This window comes from Symphalangus syndactylus, chromosome 21, assembly GCF_028878055.3.
Source record: "Symphalangus syndactylus isolate Jambi chromosome 21, NHGRI_mSymSyn1-v2.1_pri, whole genome shotgun sequence".
Lineage (NCBI taxonomy): Eukaryota > Metazoa > Chordata > Mammalia > Primates > Hylobatidae > Symphalangus > Symphalangus syndactylus.
The window spans coordinates 39,555,678-39,578,308 of record NC_072443.2 but is presented as its reverse complement, the minus strand read 5'-3'; the positions used below and the strand labels follow the sequence as shown (position 1 = coordinate 39,578,308).

Genomic DNA, 22,631 nt, shown 5'->3' with positions numbered 1-22,631 from the left:
TTATGGGCTGAATTGTGCCCTATCCCCCAAATTTATATGTTGATGCCTTAAGCTCCAGTACCTCAGAATGTGACCTCATTTAAAAATGAGGCTTTGACAGAGGCAATTAAGTTAAAGTGAGGTCATTAGGGTGGGCCCAATTCAGTATCACTAGTATCTTTACAAAATGGGGAAATTTGGACACAAAGACAGGCATAAAGGGAAGATGTGAAGAGGCACAGTTAAAAGCCACCCATAAGCCAAAGAGACAGGCCTGCAACAGATGTCTCCCTTGAGGTCTGGAGCTATTGGTCTTGACCAGAGCCTTAGGCTTCATCTGTGTTTTCTTTATCAGGGTCGTTGGTGTAAAACTGAGAGGAGAGGAAAAAGATGAAATGTAAGACCCTAGCATGTCCAACCAACTAATGAGAAGGTAGAACAGAAACACAGAGCCATTGGACCTTGATTACTCTCATGATTTATTAATATTCAGGTTGAAAAAGGAGCCTTAGAGCCGCAAGTTTACGCTAATTGGCACATTTGCTTTATTTATTTATTTTTAAAACAAACTGGGTTTTTTGAATTGTTTCCTTTTTGTTCATTCCATCACATTGAAAAGGAGGAAAACAAAAATGATTTTGAATTCACTCAATATTTTGGACTCCTCAGATTAACGGAACATTGTACACACACTTGGAACAGAGAGAGAGATAGAGAGGAAAGTGGACTCCCACAGGGCCACACGCACCAGATCAAATAACTTGGATACAGTGCAAGAATTTCCCAAAATGATTGAATCATCATTACCAAAAACTCGCCATAACAACACCGAGAAACAAAAAAATGTTTAAGCCACACTGTTTGACTTGGGATCTTTCCTGCTTTTTTTTTTTTTTTTTTTTAAATGTTTGCCACACAGAGAGAAAGAGGGCTAGTGGGTGGGAAAGGACAGACTCACAGACGTGAGCAGGACAGGAGGGGACTTCAGAGTGGAGCTGAGAAGAGGGTAGGGAGAGACAGGCTCAGGAGAGGGGAGGTGGGGATGTGGAAAGCCATTTCTTAGAGTTCAGGCATGTTCTTGGTCAGCCTCAGGTTCCTCTTCTTTACCCTCGTCCTGCCGGGCACTTTCCTTAGGTTTGGTTTCATCTACAGCTTCTGAGAAAGAAAACAAGATAGGATGGGGGGAAAAGGAGAGAGTTAGTATGTTGTCTTATCTGCTCATACAACGGTGCAATGCATTTCTTCTTTTTATGTCATTTCATAAGAGCATTAAGATTAAAAGAGATTATTAATATCCCAGTTAATATAAGTTCCAAGTTCAGAAGAATTTACCTCAAGGAAGCTGTTCAGTGGCACCTATGGAAGAACTCAGGAGCAAAGGTATGTGAGTGACAAGGAGACCACTTAACAGAAGTTACTGTGGTCTTTAATCTCTCAGCCTTACAATCAAGGTATCCACATACAGGATCTTCACACAGGGAATCAACGACAATCTTGTATTGCTGTTCTATTAGTGTCAGAAGAATTGTGACAGATAATTTATGTGGACCATCGAGCATCCATTCCAAGTTTCTTACCACTCATTTCCAGTATTGGAAAGTGAAGTAGTTGAATTTTCAGCTCCTGTGGGACAGTGCTAGTCAATTATATAGAGATAGAAGTCCCTAGAGAGGGCAGAGTTGGGTTTTGCCCTTCACATTCTCCTATTCCTGATCACTTGGACATCAAACAATACATGGCACTGTAGCAGCTGCCTTGTGACCATGAAGACAAAAACTATACACTAAGCACGGTGGAGCAAAAAGAAAAAACCATCACTGAGTGACTGTACCACTCCTAGATATCTTTCCCTCAGAAACAAGTCACTAGCCTCTTTAAAGCATTGTAATATAATAGTTTTTAGTTTCTTGCAGCCAAGCACATTCCAACTGAATACATTTATCCATAGGGATAGTACTGCTTTGCTTAATAGGGAGGATATCATGTCTTTTTGAAGGAAAATTTTTCCTTTGTTTCCCAACAGAACTCAGTCAACTGATTTTATGCTATCTGATAGTTTACTAATATGCTAGCTTGTGGAAAAAGAATTTATTTGCTCTGAAACAATATGTGTTGCCAAACAGTCAACTCCCTGTGTCAGTGTCCTCCAAGACCACCCCTAGGTTCAGTGATTTGCTAGGAGGCCTCATGGGACTCAGCATGCAGTCTGCTTCATAACTAAAATTTATTGCAGTGAAAGAACACAAAGCAAAATAAGCAAAGGAGAAAATAAGCAAAGCAGAAAATAAGCAAAGCAGAAAGTTGCACATGGGCAAAGTTTGGAGGAAACCAAACAAGTTTCTAAGAGTCTTCCCCCCATGGAGTCACCCAGGATGTGCTTAATTCTTTCAGCAATAAATTACCGTAACACATGGAAGATGTCATCTATTAGGGAAGTTTAACTGAGTTTGCATTGGTAATTGGTCAGGTAGGCACCCTCCCCTACCTGTACCTGTACAAGCAGGTACAAAATTCAGACTCCCAGAAGAAAAATAGATGTTCAGCATAAACCACATTGTTTGTACTATGATTTTAGGCACCTGGAACCACTCTTTTTATTATTATTATTATACTTTAAGTTTTAGGGTACACGTGCACAACGTGCAGGTTAGTTACATATGTATACATGTGCCATGTTGGTGTGCTGAACCCAGTAACTCATCATTTAACATTAGGTATATTTCCTAATGCTATCCCTCTCCCCTCCCCCTACCCCACAATAGTCCCTGGTGTGTGATGTTCCCCTTCCTGTGTCCATGTGTTCTCATTGTTCAATTCTCACCTACGAGTGAGAACATGCAGTGTTTGGTTTTTTGTCCTTGCGATAGTTCGCTGAGAATGATGGTTTCCAGCTTCATCAATGTCCCTACAAAGGACATGAACTCACAAAGGACATGAACTCATCCTTTTTTATGGCTGCATAGTATTCCATGGTGTATATGTGCCACATTTTCTTAATCCAGTCTATCATTGTTGGACATTTGGGTTTGTTCCAAGTCTTTGCTATCGTGAATAGTGCCGCAATAAACATATATGTGCATGTGTCTTTATAACAGCATGATTTATAATCCTTTGGGTATATACCCAGTAATGGGATTGCTGGGTCAGATGGTATTTCTCGTTCTAGATCCCTGAGGAATCGCCACACTGACTTCCACAATGGTTGAACTAGTTTACAGTCCCACCAACTGTGTAAAAGTATTCCTATTTCTCCACATCCTCACCAGCACCTGTTGTTTACTGACTTTTGAATGATGGCCATTCTAAGTGGTGTGAGATGGTATCTCATTGTGGTTTTGATTTGCATTTCTCTGATGGCCAGTGAACACTCTTGTCAGTTAAGGAATGATGAGAATCTTCTCAAAATCCAAGATCCCAGATGCTAGCCAATGGTCAACTTTACAAACAAGCCTTTCTAAGGATAGCAGTCCCAGGCCTACTATATTAACTGTTTTTTTTTCTCAATCCCTGATATTGATGATGCCTGTGTCTTAAAATGGATCTATTGTTATTGCTTGTCCTCCTTTTAACAACTACTAGGTGCTGATTATTCTTGGAAAGGTAAACTGGAGTCCACGGAATTTTGTTGGGCTAACAAATTTGTGTTTAATTAGAAGATAACAGACATAGTTTGAAAGCCCTTGAGCAAGGAATATAATACAGCTATGCTTTGAGGAGATTAAACTAGGAATACTAAACAAAATAGTTTTACCGTACGTAGATGTTGAGATTAGAGAAATGGGGTCATTAAGGAGACCATTAAAAGAGCTCATCAAAATATATGTCTCTTTTAAATCAGCCAGCTACATATTTACATTCAGATAAAGCTGAACACTTATACCCACCATTATTCAACACATTTCTGGAATTTCTTCTCTGAAACACCTATCAAAAAACATTCTTTTAGAGCTCTTCAGTAGCAGAAATGCTTACTTTTTGAAAATAGATTAGGTTTTTTGAATCTAACTAGACTAGTCTGGTAAATAAGCAGCTATGATGGGTAACTTTACCTTATAATACTCACTTTTGACCAAGGTTTTAAAGTCTGACTTATTTTATAGAGTTCATAACTCACTATAAGCTATTCATAAAATATAGTTATTCTAGTGATGCTACCTACTACTACTCATAATATTTTTTTAAGGCTATAGCTTTCCAAAGTGACTATTATTACCTCTTGAACAACAGTGCACCTATCTAAGTTTTGCATGAAACTAACTCAATTCTGATCATTATAATACTCTATGCATCAGCAGTATTCCTCAGGAATTATAAAAATTTTGGTGTGCTAATGAGTTATTTAATTTTCTACCAGAAGAAAGATTCCAGATTTATTTCAGTGAAGTCCTTCTAAAACAATCAGGAATTCTTTTGGAGAGCTTGCTTAGTTCCCTAACCCTGCTCAAATCTTTGGATATTACAAGTATGCCCAAGGTAGTTTACCATCCTTATCAGTTCCAAGAAGCAATGTTTTTAGTGCCCTTTTCAAACTGTGAAATAAACATAATATTGATTTACACAACCCAGAAACATATAGAAAGATAGTAGTTATAGGAGCAAGAGAAGACTTCAAATCTCTCCTTCCAAAATAAAGACATGGGAGCTATTATGTATGCTTAGAGGGAGATTAGGAAATGAGAGAAAAAAGGAAGTAGACTGAGAAAGGTGAGAATTGCATGTTTGTTGAATAAAGGGAACAAAACTCAAAAATGCAGAAACAGAAACCTGAACATTCAGGTGGTTCTGAGATGCAGCTGCACTTTCTGTTCCCTTGTTGGAATACAATCAAGCTAAATCCTCCCAAATTCTCCCACTTTCTCTTGTCATCCGTTGCCTGGTCCTAGGACAAAAGATGAAATTTGGCACAAATCTGTTTATTATGACGGGAAATTATGAAGCTCTATTAAGAGAGCTTCAATATATATTCATTTTCTCAAATGCTTCAAAGTATTTTAAATGTAAGTATTTATTAATTTATTTGTTCAATAAGTTGTTACTGGACACCTGCACTGTGCCAGGCATTCTTTTAGGTACTGAGAAAAAAAAAAAAAAAAGCAAAATCCTTGCTGTCCTTAAAGCCTTTTATAATATACCTTTAAAAGACAATAAAATTCAGGCTGGGTGCGGCGGCTCACACCTGTAATCCCAGCACTTTGGGAGGCTGATATGGGTGGATCACCTGAGGTCAGGAGTTTGGGACCAGCCTGGCCAAAATGGTGAAACCCCATCTCTACTAAAAATATAAAAGTAGCTGGGCATAGTGGCACATGCCTATAATCCCAGCTACTAGGGAGGCTGGAGCAGGAGAATCGCTTGAACCTGGGAGGCAGATGTTGCAGTGAGCAGAGATCCTGCCATTGCACTCCAGCCTAGGGGACAAGAGCAAAACTCTGTCAAAAAAAAAAAAAAAAAAAAAAAAAAGACAATAAAATGTATAATTATAGAGTGTTAGAAATGAGTGGACCCTTTAAGATCATCCAGTCACTAAACCATAAACTCTTCAAGGGTAACAGCAGTACCCACTTCAGCTCAACCTTGAATCCCGTGTCCAGCACAGAACCTAATTCAGGAAAGACCTTCAGTAAATATTTGTTGAGTGAAGGAATGACTGGACAGCCTCATTTTACAGGTGATGACACTTAAGTCTAGGTGCATAAAGGAACTTTCCCTAAATCATATGACTTGCTTATGAGCAAGCCAGAGCTAAAACCCAGGTCTATTTGTTCAGGTTTTCCGATTATATCAGGTGGCCAAACTCATTTTACCAATTCAGCACTAGAAACTAAGTAGCTAGAGTCCACAGGGTTTTAGTGACCTATAAAATTTTAGAGATTAAAAAATTGTTGGCTCCAAAGTATAAAATAAAAACCATAAAATTAAAATTGATGAAGCTTGATTAGATGGCTACAAAAGGAAATGTTAGTTAGCTGGAACATATAAAACTCTCTCTCTCTCTCTCTATATATATATATATATATATGAGATTAAACTAATTTTTTACTTGATATTATTGAATATTAAGCAAAATATTTGCTTTGTTTTAAGCGAAGGGATGACTAGTTGACAGCAAAAAAAGTGGGTCAAGACAATAGATGCAGTGAAAGTTTTATAGGCCACCAAGAAATTATGGGGAGGAAAATAAAATATGGACAGAGGAAACAGTGTAAAGCAACAATCTTTTACAACTTCCAAAGTGAGATAAACTAAGAACTCATGATAACATTTTTTTAAAATTCTACATCCAAATAAAGGAACAATAGCCAGATGTGGATAATACACCTGCTCTAGCTAGCTCTACTTTTGGTAGGAGACTGCATATGAGTTTGGGAAAGGTTTTAATCTCTGACAAAGCAGAACTTATTATAAACAGACCAAGTTTTGTATAAATAGTTCCATTTAAGCCTGAATACCAAAGGGAATATTTTGATATTGCTAGCTTATTCTCCCACTGATGTCAACCCTAGATAAATCATTGCAGTGATAAATAATGTCGACTGTTTAGTTTATATGTACAGTTTCTTACCTGTTCTATTCAGCAGCTTAAAACAACTGCCTGGAAAGAATTATGGATTATGACTTCCCTGGTCCTTTGTATAAAGTATTTAGCTACAGTTAACATTTTCGAGCTCTTACTATGTGCTCAGAACAGTGTGAAGTGTGCCTGTATCATTGCATTTAATTCTCACATCTACCTTAATCACCCCATTTCACAGCCGAGGAAACTGAGACACAGGGAGACTGAATGGTTTACCTAAGGCCACAATGTAAATTCCAGCATAGGACAGAGTTATCTCAGCAGCTTTTACTCTAGTTGCTTTCCCTGGTTTTACCTTTGCCCAAAAAGAATGGGTGAGTTCAGAGTGATAACTAAAGCAGGGAGTCCAGTCCACAGCTATGTAGGCCTGAAGCTTACAACGTTTAAAAATTGTACCATTAAAAGCAGCTAAAAATGAAGGGAAGAATCCTGATTAGTCTTCTGTAATATAAAATCTGGTCTTGGCACTTTCCAGCACTAATTGTATTATTTGTAAATGCTAGAGATGAGTTAATATGTAATCTTTAGTATTTTGTGCAAAATCTTTGATCATCATGGTGAGTGTCAAAGACAAATGAATGGCTGAGGCCAGCTGGTCACTCCAATTACCATGATCCAATTAGAGTAAATAGTCACATTCCTCATCTAGCGGATCAACCTCCCTCTGAGACAGTTATTACTTAGGAAGAGGCTATAGAGGCTAGAAGATTGAAGTGTGATTTTCAACACCAAGTGACATAGAACAAGTGAGTAGAAGCAATGACCTGGAGCTGGCAAATGAGGAAAGCCTTGAAGTGCTAGTGTGACGGCTGAAATCCAGCAAGGTGAAGCGTAGAATATGCTTGTTCTTTTTCAGTTTGCCTCTGAATAGTACTTTCACTTGTATTAAACATTAAAACTTAATATTAGTACTGTTAATTTGTTTAAGACATTACAGGAAAAACGAAAATGAGTCACAGTATTATGGACTAAATGTCTGTGTTCCTTCAAAATTCATATGTTGAAATTCTAACCCCCTAAGGTGATGGTCTTAGGAGTAGGAATCTTTGGGAGGTGGTTAAATCATGAGGGTAGAGGACTCATGACTGGGATTAGTGTCTTCATGAAAGAGACAACAGAGATCTAGCTAGTCTCTTCCACCATGTGAGGACACAGCAAGGTACGGAGAAAGCTGGCCCTTACCAGAATTTGTCTGTTGTTTATAAGCCACCTAGTTTATGGTGTTTTATTATAGCAGCCAAAGACACTCGGGCTGTGTGTGTGTGTGTGTGTGTGTGCACGCGCACGTGCGTGTATCTGTGTAGTGACCATTGAATGAATTTCCTAAGACTATTACTATTATCTACCTAGTGATGGCTTCTCCCCAAATCCATCTTTACGAGGGCAAAATCAATCCCCCAAATCCAGTTCTATTATAAAACAGAATGTGTCTAAAACAAAAACAATAAACAAAAACCGATGATATGTTTTAGTTTTAAATTTAGTTTTTAAATTTAGTAGTTTAGGCTTTTTTTCCTTTTAGGGGAAAAAAGTTTTTTCAAGACACAAATTTTTCAAATGGAACATGGTCATATTTTCAGGAGTAAATAACCTTATTTATATGAGAGGCTTAAGCTAGAGGCTCAAAAACTTGATTAAATTATTTAATGAAGTTGATTAAATACTCTAGCTGTGCCAAGATTTAGTCTCAAACATTATATTCAGTCATTTGGACAGAAAATGTCAGAATCTGATAGAAAGCTGTAATCTGCCCATGCCATGGCATTTTAGCCTTGACAAAAACATTGCTCTTCCAAGCCCAAAGACAGCTTAGAGATTACCACCACGTTCACTGGCAGCCTCCGTGAATTTTGTCATTTCTGTGTTAACTTAAAAAGAGAAAGTTAACATCATAGAAAGTAAATTCATACATTCTTGATGCATGATAGCTCAAGGATCCTTCAAAAGGGAAGAAAGAAAATGTTTTCGTTCATTCATTTATTCATCCAGTGAAAGAAATTGAGTCTTACTATGTCCACACACTGTTCCACGAACTGCAAATATAGCAGTGGTGACACAGCAATGAAAACACAAAGCAAAAACCTCTAAGTTCTTGGAATTTATATGCTAGCAAATTACTGTAATAATGTGTTGTTTGTTGGAGAAAGAATGGTAAAGGAAAGAATAGCTAGATAAGAAGCACTCAGCCCTAAGGATCATAATTCGTCCTGGGTCACTTCTCTTGGATTTGCAAAGCTGACTAACTTGAATGAATCTCAGAAGTTTTGAAAAAGGAAAAACCATAGTAGTTTCCATATTCTTGATCCACAACCACAATTCCTAAGAAAGATCAAAACCACACTAAGACAGCAATAAAGATCTAAGTTATCTCTGCATGTATTTACAACAATGTAATGGTAGCCTTAAAGGATTCAGGGGATTAGGTGGACAATTTCACAGTGGTCCTTGAAAGATATATGCCAAACTTGCTCTCTGATTCTTGCTAAAATAGAGTTTGGAAGCAGTTCTTGCCTTTATGCATTCCATTCGTTTCCTCGAAAGGATGAGAATAGCATGTCGATGCATTCTGTTGGTGAGCAAATACCAGGAGCATATGCAGCAGCGGCTGCTTGTGCGCTCAGCCAGGCAGCCTGGTTGCAATGCTGCTGGAGGGATGGCGATGTTCCCAGCTGCCTTTGCCTATGCTGAGCTCTAATGGCCCTGTTTTCTGGCTCCAGTCCAGGCCCCTCCACAGCCCTACATTACTGAAATTAGGTTGAGTGGATTTCCGAGTAAAACATTACCTCTTGGGACCTGCCCAGCTCTCCCCAGCCTTGTCAACATTGATTAAATAGAAGCTGCTGTCATCCTGGGGCCATGCCCACAATTACTCTACCAATCACCAATGGGCTGTGTGTTTGCTTCCTCTCTTTTTATTTTCATCTTTCTTGAATATTAAGCATCATCACCTCAAAAGCTCAAAGGAAAGTAATAATAATAATTAAAAAAATCTTTGGCAGCTAACTCACATATGGCCCTTTTGTTGCTCACACAGTCTTTTTCTTTAGCTGTATACCAGATGTCCATCTGGAGCCTGGATCATGGCTTTCAGTGGTCACTGTGATCCACATTTTGCTCATTTCATTACTATGTTTCACATTTGAAGTTTCTTTCAAAACACTAAGCCAGTATATTTCATTTTGATGTGAGGAGAATTATGCAAATAACACCTCTGCCCCCATTTCTTCCTTACTTTCCAAGCACTTGAAAGAGAGAATAACCTTTTTGCTAATAACACTATATACTTACGGATTTCAAAGAGTTACCAAGAAGAAAAATCAGAGGCAGCATGATGGGGTCCCAGTGATATCTGCAATATGCCATCTACATGTCTACTTTTTCCCTCAAGTTTAGGCCTAAGACCAGGCTGATTCCTATTCTAGCCTAAACTTTGCCACTAACTAATCATATGACCTCAGAGAAGATGCTTTTCCTTTCTTTGTCTCAGTTTCCTAATTTACACATAATGCGAATAATAATGCCTGCCCTGCCTTATTGTTGGTTGTTTGGAGTTTGAAGGGAGGTATTTGAAAGTGCTTTATAAAATCTAAAGTGCAGAATGTAGTTTGTCGAGATTTTAATCCAATTTATGGGGTTTGAGGTTTGCTGAATTTTAATCCAACCTTCAGGAAATGAAGGATTTGGGAAACTCACTCAACCTAATTCTAGCTGCCCAAGTTTAATAGTCTCAACAGAAAAAAAGCAATTCTTCCACTACCCCCCAAAAAGCTTCTTTCCCAGATGATTAAGAGACCTTCTTCTCTAGAATGTTTCTGTAAAGTCTGACTCTGATGAGAAAACAAAGATATGAGTGACTAATTAATTAGAGAGCACTACTCAGAAGATATGAGTGACTATTAATTAAAGACGGCTACTCTTATAAAACTAGGACAGAATATAATATTTCTAGTCTACAGAACAAAAGACAGTGTTTTTTTCTTAATGGAGAAAAAAAACCAGAGTTTTTTTAAAAAAATTAAAACTAAAGCCAAAGAAGGTGCAAGTTGACTAGCCTTGAAAACTTCTTAAAACATTATTTATAAAGAATGTCTACCAAATCATCAAAAATTAGTGTTCTCTCTTCTTCTCCAACTAGAAATATGCAGAAACATCAATAATTATAATTTACATGGCTTGCCTACTTGCCTTCAATAATTTTTGGAATAAGATGAAGTAAATATATTAAGTTAAATGATGTTAACTTTATTTCTTACCATTATTACAATGAATAAGTCAACTTCTAAAGGTTAAAATTTAAAACATAAATTAAGGGTATTCTCACTTTAGTATAACAGTCAAATAAAATCACTCCCTCATCCCTGCTCCCAGCTAAATTACATGCTGAGCTGGCAGTGGAATCTGTGGGTCTATTGAGGCATTGCTTCAGTTTGTTTGGGGGTTGGAGGGAAGAGGTAGAATGCAGAGTCAGCCTAAAGATAAACACGGATGGCTCCGATGGCACTGAGAAATTATGAGAAATGCCATGTTGAGAATAGAAAAGTAATGTGATAGTGAGTGTTGTTAACTAATAGTGATGATTAGAAACATTTCATCCTAGGAATTTTTGTTTTCCTCCTTTCTGTAGGGTGTGTGTGTGTGTGTGTGTGTGTGTGTATTTAGAACTTAAAAATCCCATGTGTGCCCAAACTTTATCATGGACTTCTAAAGACCTGAGTTTCAGGGGCTCTGTTCTCTCAGCATTTTCAAATTCTTGTGAGCTTGCCATAAATTGATTGCAAGTGGTCATTATCACAGTTGCAGTGTTGGCTCATAGCACTTTGCCTTCAAATAATTTCCTGAATTCTTTTTGAAATAAGGACTATTCTATTCTCCCAGGGCAATTCCAAATACATGCACGTGCGTGCACACACACACACACACACACACACAAATAACCGTGAAGAATTTATAGCTTTATTTAAGAACTTTGATATATGGTATAACCACAGAACTCTAAAGCTTGAAGTAACGTAAGAGATACTTTAACACCCAATTTTTTGATAAGAAAATTGAAGCTATAAGAGATTAGGTAATTTCTCTATGGTCATAAAATTGAAAAAGGCAGCACTGAAATCCAGGACTCCTGACTCATAGCCCAGTACTCTTTCCTTTATGTTATGATATTTTTCTAGGAGACTGGTGCAGATGACATTCAAAACCCAAAAATATGCTTTATCTTTATGCCTTGGCAGGCTGGATTCGCTGAGACAATGAAGCTGATAGTTTGGTTTAATTATCTTACCAAACATAAAAATGGAAAAGAAGGAAAAAAATAGGCTACGTTCTTAAATAATTTGAGTGGACAAAAATCATAAAATCTAGGTTTCACTTTGGGAGGGTTCATTTTCAACAGAATTTTATTATTAACTATTTTTTTTACCCAGTTTTCACTGTGAAGGGACATTAAATAATGAAATTTTTTTGCTATGAACTCTAACCATGGACACAAGCAAGAGGTTGGAGAGCTAATTGGTCTCAATAAAAACAGTTTATATATCCCCAAAATTTGGTTCAAAACAATTTTTAATGGATTTCTCAGAGATTTGAACTAAACCAAGTTATAAAAGAAAGACTGGAATAAGCAGAACCATGTCACTGATATTCAACTATATAAGTGCTTTTTTATACTGATCAATGAATCAGAAAAAGATTTTGTTATTCTCCCTCTTTAAAAACTCCACAAATCAGTTTTAATCAGGTTTAAAATAAACAAATATGTTTTAAATATTTGAGTTAAAATATCTAAATTATCTCCAAACAAAATTTGATTTTAACACTTATTTCACTCAGTTCAAACTTCTCAATTTTCACAGTAAAAACTAGGTCAAGGTATAGCCTGTGATACCTACAGACAAAAAAAAAGAGTAGGTGAATAATTTTTCTAGGTTGACTTAGAATGTGATTTCCTAGAAAGAAAACTTTTGCGAAACTTTTATTTTATATGGTAACCATAAGTTATCTACATTGCTTGGCACATTATAGTGAATCAGCACTTTAAATTGTAGTTCTCAAACCATACACATGAATCCGTGGGTGCTACAGTGAACTCACAGGAGTGCCAATATATATTTTTAAATTTGGGAGAAACTATCTGTTGGATACTGTGCAATATACTATTATTAAGCTCCTTGAACCTAACTATCTAATAAGCAGAGGTTTAGGGGTGCCATGAAAAAGTTATCGAGCCATAAACTGAAAAAGCTTGAAAACAGCTGTTTAAAATTAACATTAAAATCAATTGCGCATGTGTATACATATATATGTTCATGTATACTTGCAAAATGCAGTAAAAATTGAGAATGCCGTTTGAGACTTTAAACTGCTATAAAGGACAGTTACAATATAACTGATTATCCAGTAATAACCTTTTTTCATATTAGCATTTTAAAAAGCTACTTAGTCAATGTTTGTACATCACCTTGAAAATGAAAAAGTGCTTCATGATTTGGTTCATTAGCATATATTCTTTGACACAGGCCTTAGAGTGAAATAAGCAAATTTAAGAGTGAAAGAAGCAAATTTATGTTATTGTTTTAGAACATGATCCATTTACCAACCTTTAATTCTAGGAAGTCAATGTTAATTGTATGTGTTTACCACTCTGAAAAGAAGTTTACAAGAAACACATCAGTAATTTCAATTCTACATCTCCCCATTTCACTCCACAGGATCCCAGTTGAGAAGAATCCCAGCTAGGTGAAAACCTGAGCTGGGATTTCAGCCTCCAGCCTTCACAAACTCAATTGCCTAAGAGGCCAGGCAAACAACATTAATGTGAAAATCTGGCCAAGGGTAAAATTGGCAGTGGGGTCTGTGGGGAACTGGGGAGTGCAGGTTTTGCCTAAAGTCATTTAAAAATGCTAAAGAACTCTGGCTGCAAAAGCAAGAGGAGGCAGGGTGTCTGGAGTAAGACATGTGAATTTGTGGACTCTGACTTAAAATGAAAGAGGTTCCCATTAATCAAAACTAATCAGAATAAAAGGCAGTCTCATACTTGCCTACAAGAACTAACTGCAAATCTGGGGTTCTGAATGACAGTGCTGATTTTTCTATTTTACTAAATTTAAACTACTGGCATTTAAGATTTTTCAGTGAAGTAAAAATAAATAATACCTATTTCAGATTTTATAAATGTCCCACCAAAGCAAAAAGAGATAGCAAAAAAAACCAAAAAACAAAAAACAGCCAGTTGTCAATATCATCTGTTCCCTCACTTGCCACTCAAATATTCTACAACTTTACATCTCTCCACATGCCTTTCAGATGTCCTACATTCCTTGTAGTAGATGCTGTTGGTGGCCCTCTGGGATCTTCTTTACCAGGTCCATGCTCCCATCCCCCAGCTGCCGGAGGTGTTGGCTGCTAACAGCCCCACCTGCCACTTGGGTAAGGGATAGAAAATAGGAGCCACCTCAACCTGGTTCCTGAGGGGTCACGCCCCTCTGCCTACCGTGACTCCACTCCAGTACCCTTGCTTTTGGACAAAACAACCTCTATGGTGCAATTTGTGCTTCAGAGCTCTCTGTTGGATCAGGCTGAGACCACATTTCCCCTGAACTCTCGTCTTTGCCTGGTATCTTCCTCTGCTCTATCCTCTTTTCTCATTCTCTTATAAGTTTGCACCAATAAATTATATGCACAAGAATTCCCTTCTTGGACTTTGATTATGGAGATCTGGACCAAAGATATCTCTTTAACCAAAAATTAAAAACTGGAGTTGGGAGGCAGACCAGCCAATGATATCAGCGAAGGATGTAGTAAATCTTCAAGGTTGACTCATTTGGATTTACTGCTTATAATTCCTATGACCCAGCTCAACTACATTTTCAACCTCCAAACTTACACTAAACAGAATTCACCACTTCATTCTCATATGGAAGTTATATGCCTTGCATTATATCATAGTTTGTGGTATCTTTTTAGTCTTCTTCAGTTGACTGTGGACTAACTTCTCAAAAGAAAGGTATACATTTGTTGGTGTTTTAACTCCACAAAAGCAGAGATTTTTTTTATTTTGTTCACCAGTGAATACCAAGTACCTAGAAACATGCCTGGAAAGTATGTTTGTAGGTACTTGGCATATATGTGTGTGTATATATATGTGTGTGTGTGTGTGTGTGTGTATCCCGATATATATATCTTGACTGCTTTGTGACATGTAGATGTCACCAAAGTAATTAAAGTAACCTCAATTACCTCAGGAAGGAAACCTATGGTCCTATAATGTTACCATGATCAAAGGAAATAGCAAAAGTTTGTAAATTTAAAAAGATTGGATTATAAAAAGGAACCCAATGCTATTCTGTTTCATAGCCATGAAAATCATTATCCCATCATTCTCCATTTTTTGCTAACTTTAATTTTATACCTATCTTCTAATTTTATAACCAAGTATTCATATATAAAGAAAAAGTAAGAAATAGATATCTACTATAAACATAACTATTTTTAGATGCACAGAGTAGTAGTTAAGAGAGTTGATTCTAGAGCCAGAGTGTTTACATTTAAATTCTGTCTCTCAGGCTGAGTGCAGTGGCTGATGCCTGTAATCTCAGCACTTTGGGAGGCTGAGGTAGGAGGATCACTTGAGCCCAGGAGTTCAAGACCAACCTAGGCAACATAGGGAGACTCAGCCTCTACAAATAATTAAAAAATTAGCTGGGCATGGTGGCATGTACCTGAGGTCCCAGCTACTTGGGAGGCTGAGGTGAGAGGATCACTTGAGCCTGGGAGGTCAAGGCTGCAGTGAGCCACTGCACTCCAGCCTTGGTGACAGAGCAAGAGCCTGTCTCAAATAGAAACAAATAAATAACAAACAAATAAATAAATAAATTCTACTTCTGACACGACGACCTTGAGTAAATTACTTAACCTCTCACTGCCTAATTTTTCATAATATTGGTACCCACCTCGTGGGGTTGTTATGACAATTAAATGTGTTCATTTAAAGTCCATATCAATAAATGACGTATTTAAGTAAGTGCTTATAAGTGTTGGCCATTATAATATGACTAGAAGGGATCTAACATTGGTTAATGTTTACTATGTGCCAAGCGTTGTGCTAAGAGGTTTCACATATAGGTAATCAATATGTATCTTCACTGCTTTTCCATTTCTTCATAAGTAAAATAGGAATAATAATATCTACCTCATAAATTTGTGATGAACATTAAATGACAATAAAAATTTTAAAACGCCACTTCTTTGCTCACATGAATGCCTAATAAATGAGTTATCTTCAACCTTTTCCCTTCTAACTTATGCTTATCCAATCATAACTCACAGCCAAAGAGAAACTGTCTTCAAATATCCTGACAAAGAAAGAGAAGAGTCTCTGACTTGTAAAGTTTCTGCTTGTGGAGTGAAAAAAAAAAATAGTTTTTTGAAAAAGGCTTTGAAGTCAGGGACCAAAGTCCAAAAATGATCACAAAGGCAAAGGTGACCATCGGCCAAACTTGCAGGGCAGCAAAGAAGAAAAGTCATGATTCAGTAATACAAGAATCAAGGCTACTAAGCAGTAATGCCTTCAAGGGCAAAGACCTTTCTGATATCAATGGTATTTAAAAGCAGAACAGCCTTCTCTATTTCACATCTAAAGAACAGCAGCCAGTTGATTAAACAAACAAAAACCTTACCTTTGAGTTAGCTTCATTTGTAGAAAAACCATGTTTACCATACTGAGTGAGTAAAAGGCCAAGTCACAGCCTACCCCCAGCTGGGTAGTAAATCTTGCATCCAATAGGCAAGTTACAGAGAGGATGGCAATTCTCCAGGCTTAAGACATTCCATCCAACTTCAAGAAAAATTCCCTTGTTCAATCATAATGCTGGAATCCTATACTTGAAAAGGACCCTAAGACTTCTTTTTAATAACTGATCCCTTAAGTTTCAGGAAAACGGCAAGATGCAATGAGATTTTTCAGCTTTTTTGTGAGAAAGTTCTCATTTCCAGGAAGTACTGAAGTTATCTGGGGACAGGCATATGATGAAGGAGAAATCCTTTGAGAAGACTGCGCTGATGGGGTTCTTCTTTCTCCTTATGCAAAACACTCTTGTTTCTGGGCCTTCTCAAATAGGGAATCCCAGCAGACTTTGAAGAATAAAGAATCAGAATGGGGTAGGAAGTGGCTGTTCTCTTGAAAGATTTCTAGGCAAAGAGATGTCATACTTCTTTTGGAATCTTGTTCAAACATGATTGAAGTTAGCACCGACCTCCACCCTCCACGAAGGATTTTCTATAATTCCTCCTGCTGCATTTTGGAGGAAGTCAATAATTTTCAAAAAATTATACCTCGTGTATTTGATGTTAATTATTTAGGTCCATACTTAAGAGGTGAGGAAAAATTAAACAGGCTAATCATGTTTGTTGGTAATTTTTTATTGAATCTACTTTCTTAGCTTTTCCATCTCACAGTTTCTCACATTCATCGAATGATTGCATAAGCATTGTACCAGCTTTTTCAAAAGTTTGGGTTTTTTATGTTTTGGTATTTCTATTATACCCATTGTTTTCAACAATGTCACCCTAGATCTCATCTAATGAGATCAATCATAAAAGTGTTACTGTAGTAATTCGTGTCTGCCAGACTTTGAGAAAGCTAAAGAACTATCTTTCAGTTATACTGATTTCCATTTAAAAATTCAATAAATTATTTTAAATGTTTTAATATATGATGAGTTAATATTCCTTATTATAAAGTTGGTATTTCCAATACTTACCTTTAAAAGCAAAAGCAGATCTAGGTTTGCCAAATCCCATGATCTGATATTTGATTAAATGATTTAATTATCTGACACCAGGGTTAAAATACAGAAACTAAAGCCAGACATAATTTTAGCTCTGTAAGAATGACACCAATAGTGACTACAGCTGCCTAAAAATATTTCCTATTTATATCTATTGCTTGGGTAACATTTAAATTTTTAAATAAAAGCACTGCATTTATGGGTCATATTCATTCAGCTCATGCCTTGCCATGGTTCGGCATGATGTGTTTGGGTAGTACTTGAGATTAGCCAGACAATTATTTGTCTTTGTTGTTTAATTTTCCCTTATGGCTGTATCTACACAGCACAAAGTAAACTAGAGAGTTGGCAGTTGTCTTGTTAATTTTATCAAAGCAAATGGCTAAGCCACATAAATCAGGACAAAAATACAAAATCTGTATATATTGTCACAGACTCAGCTTGTAGTTGTTCATGAAATCACAAAGTAACAGAAGCTGAAGGAGACCTTAGAGATGATCTGATTTCAGTTCCTTATTCTCTATGAGAAAAGCTAAAGATGAAGAGTTTCTGTGACTTGTCCAAAGACACACAGCTAATTAGAATTCAGCAATCCTCCGTTAGATCATATTGCCTTTCATAGCCTTGGGGAATGAGTATATTACACTGCTTGATTTTAACTTGCATCTCTTCCTAGAGTCCTAAATGTACTGTATTACCCCACTCCTCTCTCCCTTCTTTCTTCCATCCCTCCATTCCTATTTTTGTTGGAGAAATGCAAGGTAATTCAATATAATTTTGCTTTAAGGCCTACCAAAAGTAATTTTAGATACTGTGGAGGCTTGCAGAATCATGGCTGAGGATTACTGTTTTATCAAATTCTAACATGTTATGTTCAAATTGTGGGAGGTGAAGTGGATATTTTATGCAGAAAGAAAACAAGTGGAGACCTCTAAAATTAGTAACTAAGGTTGAATAGTTAGCATTTGATTATGGTAGGCTTCATAGACTAAATGGCTTAAGAGTTACTGGAGAATGAAAATCCAGAGATAGCTAAAATTACTACAAATGCTATCATATCTAAGAATTTAAGAGATCGTTTCACTATCCTGAGGAAGAGGAAATAAAAGTGCAGATAATTCCTCCCATCTACCACCCCCTTCACCTCCAGTGCCAGCAGAATGTTAAAAAGCCAACTGTGAAGATTTAACTCAGTTTGGGAGTTAATTTTTTAAATATTATTATAACAAAAAAGCCTTGCATTATATACTTGCATGTGTGTAAATAAATGCAATCTCCATCTCTTACTGGGACAATCCATTTTGCAGTCATTGTGTGCCTTGGCTTCCTGGGGCCTGTCAAATTACGGTGCTGCTTTTGAGTAAAAAATCACTTTTGGAATTAATAGCACTCACTGGAACACAACCAGAACTATATTGAAAAAGTGATGTTAGTATTTGTACTGATTTTTCATTTTTTAGTCAAAGATCTCCAAGCTCTTTACTTATTTTTAGTGGCAAAGAATGTTATAGATTTGACTATTTGGAAACACTGAAACAATAAACAGTTAAAGAACAAAGAGTCATGGAGAGTCCATGTTTTTAGAGGATAGCACTATAGCGTCATGTACGCTCTGCCTATCATATAATACAGCCATTTGAAAAATCATCTCTCACTTTTCTCAACCCAATGTTTTTTTCCTCTCCAATAAAGCCATTTTCCAAGACATACTTTACATCTAGAAACTGCCTCCTATTTATTATCTACCTTATTTCAAAATCCTATTTATTTGAAAGCAATCAGAATACATACAGAAACTTCAGAGTAGAAAGAGGCTGTGGAGATCCTCTAGCATTTCCCCACCTAATGCAGGAATCCCCTATGATACCCCAGGCAGATGGACAGCCTCTGCTTTAACAGGCATTCCAGCTCTTCAGTAAATTATTCCAGATACTCAGCTGAAATCTACTCCCTCTAAGTTTCTATGGAGTTCTGTCTTCTGGAATAACACAGAACAAACATATCTCAAATATATTCTCTGGCACATGATAGCCCTTCAAAAAGGCAAAAATAGCCTCTTTCCTCATAAAGTTACAAACATCTTATTTTCTTCTTCAATCATCAAACTTCACTAAAAAATAAACTGGAATTGTGCCATCTTTTCCTCACCTCTCCTTCCTTATTTCTCTGTGAACTGAATTTTAGCTTTACTGTGTTTAATAACAGTGTTCTCCTTGATTTCATAAATATACATATTCCCAATCCTAAGGCCTTTTCTCATTTACCATTGCTCTTTATCTTTCCTTAAGTACTCTTTATTTTGACTGTTGACCTTCACCTGAGCACTGTACTCCCGAAACATCAACAATTAGAAAAGTCCCTTAGCCTTTTGCTTTCTTAAATCTCCCACATCTTTTTGTACTCCAGGAAATGGCTAACCTTGAAGAACACTCTTCTCCATATGACTTGCATCAACTTCCCGTAAGACTCAGGGATGATCCCCCCCTTTACCTGTAACAAGGGCAAATACAGACCTTTCCCCTTTTGCCTGAACCTGCTGACCAAAATAGATACAGATACTCTAACTTTCCATTCTTTGTCTCATGGATGTTTAGCTGAGATTAGAATTTTTTCCTTTGAAATGAGCTACACACACAGAGAAACAAATCCTGTTTACTTGACTGGACTTCCCCTGATTGCAAAACAACACAAAATTACCTGACCTATAACTTGTCTACTCCTTCCTATAAAAGTCTAATGGAAAACCACCCTGCCAAGACATGATCTTGAGACCTGGAGTCTCTTGCAACAGATTAAGTAAAATCATCTCCTTAACTGTTGGTGCATTTTGGCTTTGACACCTTCTTAAAATATTCCTTTTTCTTAGCTTCAATGAGCACTATATTCTGCATTTATTTCTGCTGTTTTCTAGCTTTTCTTTTGCCATTCTGGGTCTAGTTTTTTCTTTCTGTCCCCTAACATGACCGCAATCCAAGATTCAAGTCTACATTATCCTTGTAGACTCTGTATCAGAAAATCTCATTCCCTCTAATGACTTCAATCCTGACCTCTATCCAGGTAACTGCCTGATTTATATTACCACTGTCCTATCATTAATCCTTAAAGATCACTGTAAGCATATTACTTTCTTTATCATGAAATTTTAACTCCTTGTCTCATATCTATCAAATTCCAAATTCTGCTTCCGACTTCTTAAATTCTTAAATTCCAAATTCTTACTTCCCAAGTAAGTAAGTACAATCTTGACTCCACTCCTGGCTCCAATCTGATGTCTTTATTTGAGACATCACCTGACCATTATCTCTACAAGTGTAACCAGATTGGCCTTAACATTCTCTCAGTGATTCAAACTTAAAACCCTCTCTCCCAAATGCACCTATATCTGTTGATTCTTCTTTCTCAGAGGAACATCTCTCTAATGGAGGCGAAGAAATGGAAAGAAAAGATTTAAAAATAGGAACTGTACTAATATAATTGATGTTAAATATACCAGACTCAAAGAGAATTGAGTCTAGCAATACTACTACAATTTGGGCATGGAATCAGTAATAGCCAATGGGAGGAAGGACAGGTTGCGGGGGTGGAATGTCTGAGGCTTATGATTATGAGAAATAATAAAATAGAAGGTCCACAGCAGAAGTAGTCAACAAACATTGGAGGTTGGTAGAACACAGCAACTAAAAAAGCCCAATGTAAACCAACCATGGACATTTGGGGAAATCCGTCAGCCAACAATAGAGCCTTCTAATTATAGGTCCAAGAACAGGATTACCATCTCCAAGAGAATGGATGAGAATAAGGCTAGGCCTTAGCCTTGGAGAAACCAGAATTTAAAACAGATAAGATAGGGATGTAGGTAATGCAAACCAAGCAGAAGTCTAGTTAATGGAACTGTTCCCAAGTAAGAAACCAATTATTGGTGGGTACCATTTGACTTGGTGGTGAGCCAATTGTGTGTAGGGCTCTTTAAATGACCCTACCCCAGGAATAACAATGATACTGATTCCAAAGCCAGGTACAGAACTCACTTGAAAGAGAGACGGTGAGTGGTGAGTGATCTCACAGAGGGGCGCAGAGGATATATGACAGTACACCAAGCTGGCATTTCAGGGGGTGGTAGAGAAGATACTAATATCAGAACGAGTAGAGTCATATCTTAACATATCATTCTGTTCCCAAGGTGGACCTCTTCCAAACTTCTTCTCTGTTGTGGATAGTGGTAGCTAAAATAGTCACTTAAAGCTGACAGATCATAATATGAACGGGAGAGGAGATGGCTGCTGCCCCAACAAATTATCTGACACCCTTTAGTCTGAAACAGGGAACATAACTTTCCTTGGGATTTAAGGGAAAGTGTACTAAATTTAAACATTTTGTCATAGTCTTACTGTCATTTGACTGGGTCATGTTTGATGTCTCCTGTCAGTCTGATCTACATGCCTTGTCATCACTGCTAATTCAGGTAATAAATTTCTCAATGAGTAGTAAAGATAATTATAAAATCATCTGTGCCCTGAGGCATCCTGTGTAATTATTGAGATCAAAAATGGGAAAATACTAGAGATAGAAAAAATAGAGTTAATTTTGTCTTCTACATTAGGTTTTTATGAGATTTCAGAGAGAAAATTAGTGAATTCAGGAAGGTATAGCAATAAATTTGGGGTAAAGATGGTATAGAAAATATTTAGATGTGGGAGAAAATGAGAAAAACACTTTTTCACTGAAGTTAACTTTAGTGCACATAATAATATAGAGAGAAATTCTATGGAGCATCAACCACTTACAGCCAAGACTAAAAGGAACACATACATAGTTGAGCAAAGGTGGGTTTATTTACATGTTGCAGCTAGGAAGACTCTATGCATGGAGAATCATGAGGTGTCTCACAAGAAGGGACTAGAAAGGGCTTTATTTGGGCAGATGTTAGGTGATTTGGAGGTGGTTTTAGGGAAACAGAAATTTGCTCTGGATTGGAATGCTGTCACAAAACAGGAGTAATTTTATTTTTAGGCATCTCAATAAATATCATCTAGGAAGAGGGAGGAATAAAGTAAGCATCATTATTCATATTGGCCAGGCTGAGGAAATATTCAGACATTTTATGGTTTGGACAATGTGCATATTTAGTCTGCATTCAGACATGATTATTATGGTGGTCTTGTTTGTCCTGATCCATCACACAAAGTGACCTTGTCTGATGTTGGTGTTCTGCAAAATTGTTTATATATAACAGGAGAACACTAAGGCTAACTTGTGAGCTCCAAGCCAGCTCCTGGCTGTCAGAAGCTGCTTTT

General features: G+C 37.0%; 1 protein-coding gene across 2 annotated transcripts in view; it reads right to left on the bottom strand.

Moving 5' to 3' along the window:
• Positions 1–441: 441 nt before the first annotated feature.
• GAP43 (growth associated protein 43) overlaps positions 442–22,631 on the bottom strand; it is a 100,125-nt gene continuing 77,935 nt past the window's right edge. For both annotated transcript variants that reach the window (XM_055259649.2, XM_055259648.2), the window contains one exon: positions 442–1,134. In XM_055259649.2, coding sequence (XP_055115624.1) covers positions 1,046–1,134 — 89 coding nt within the window. In that variant the 3' untranslated portion in view covers positions 442–1,045. The remainder of the gene's footprint in view (positions 1,135–22,631) is intronic.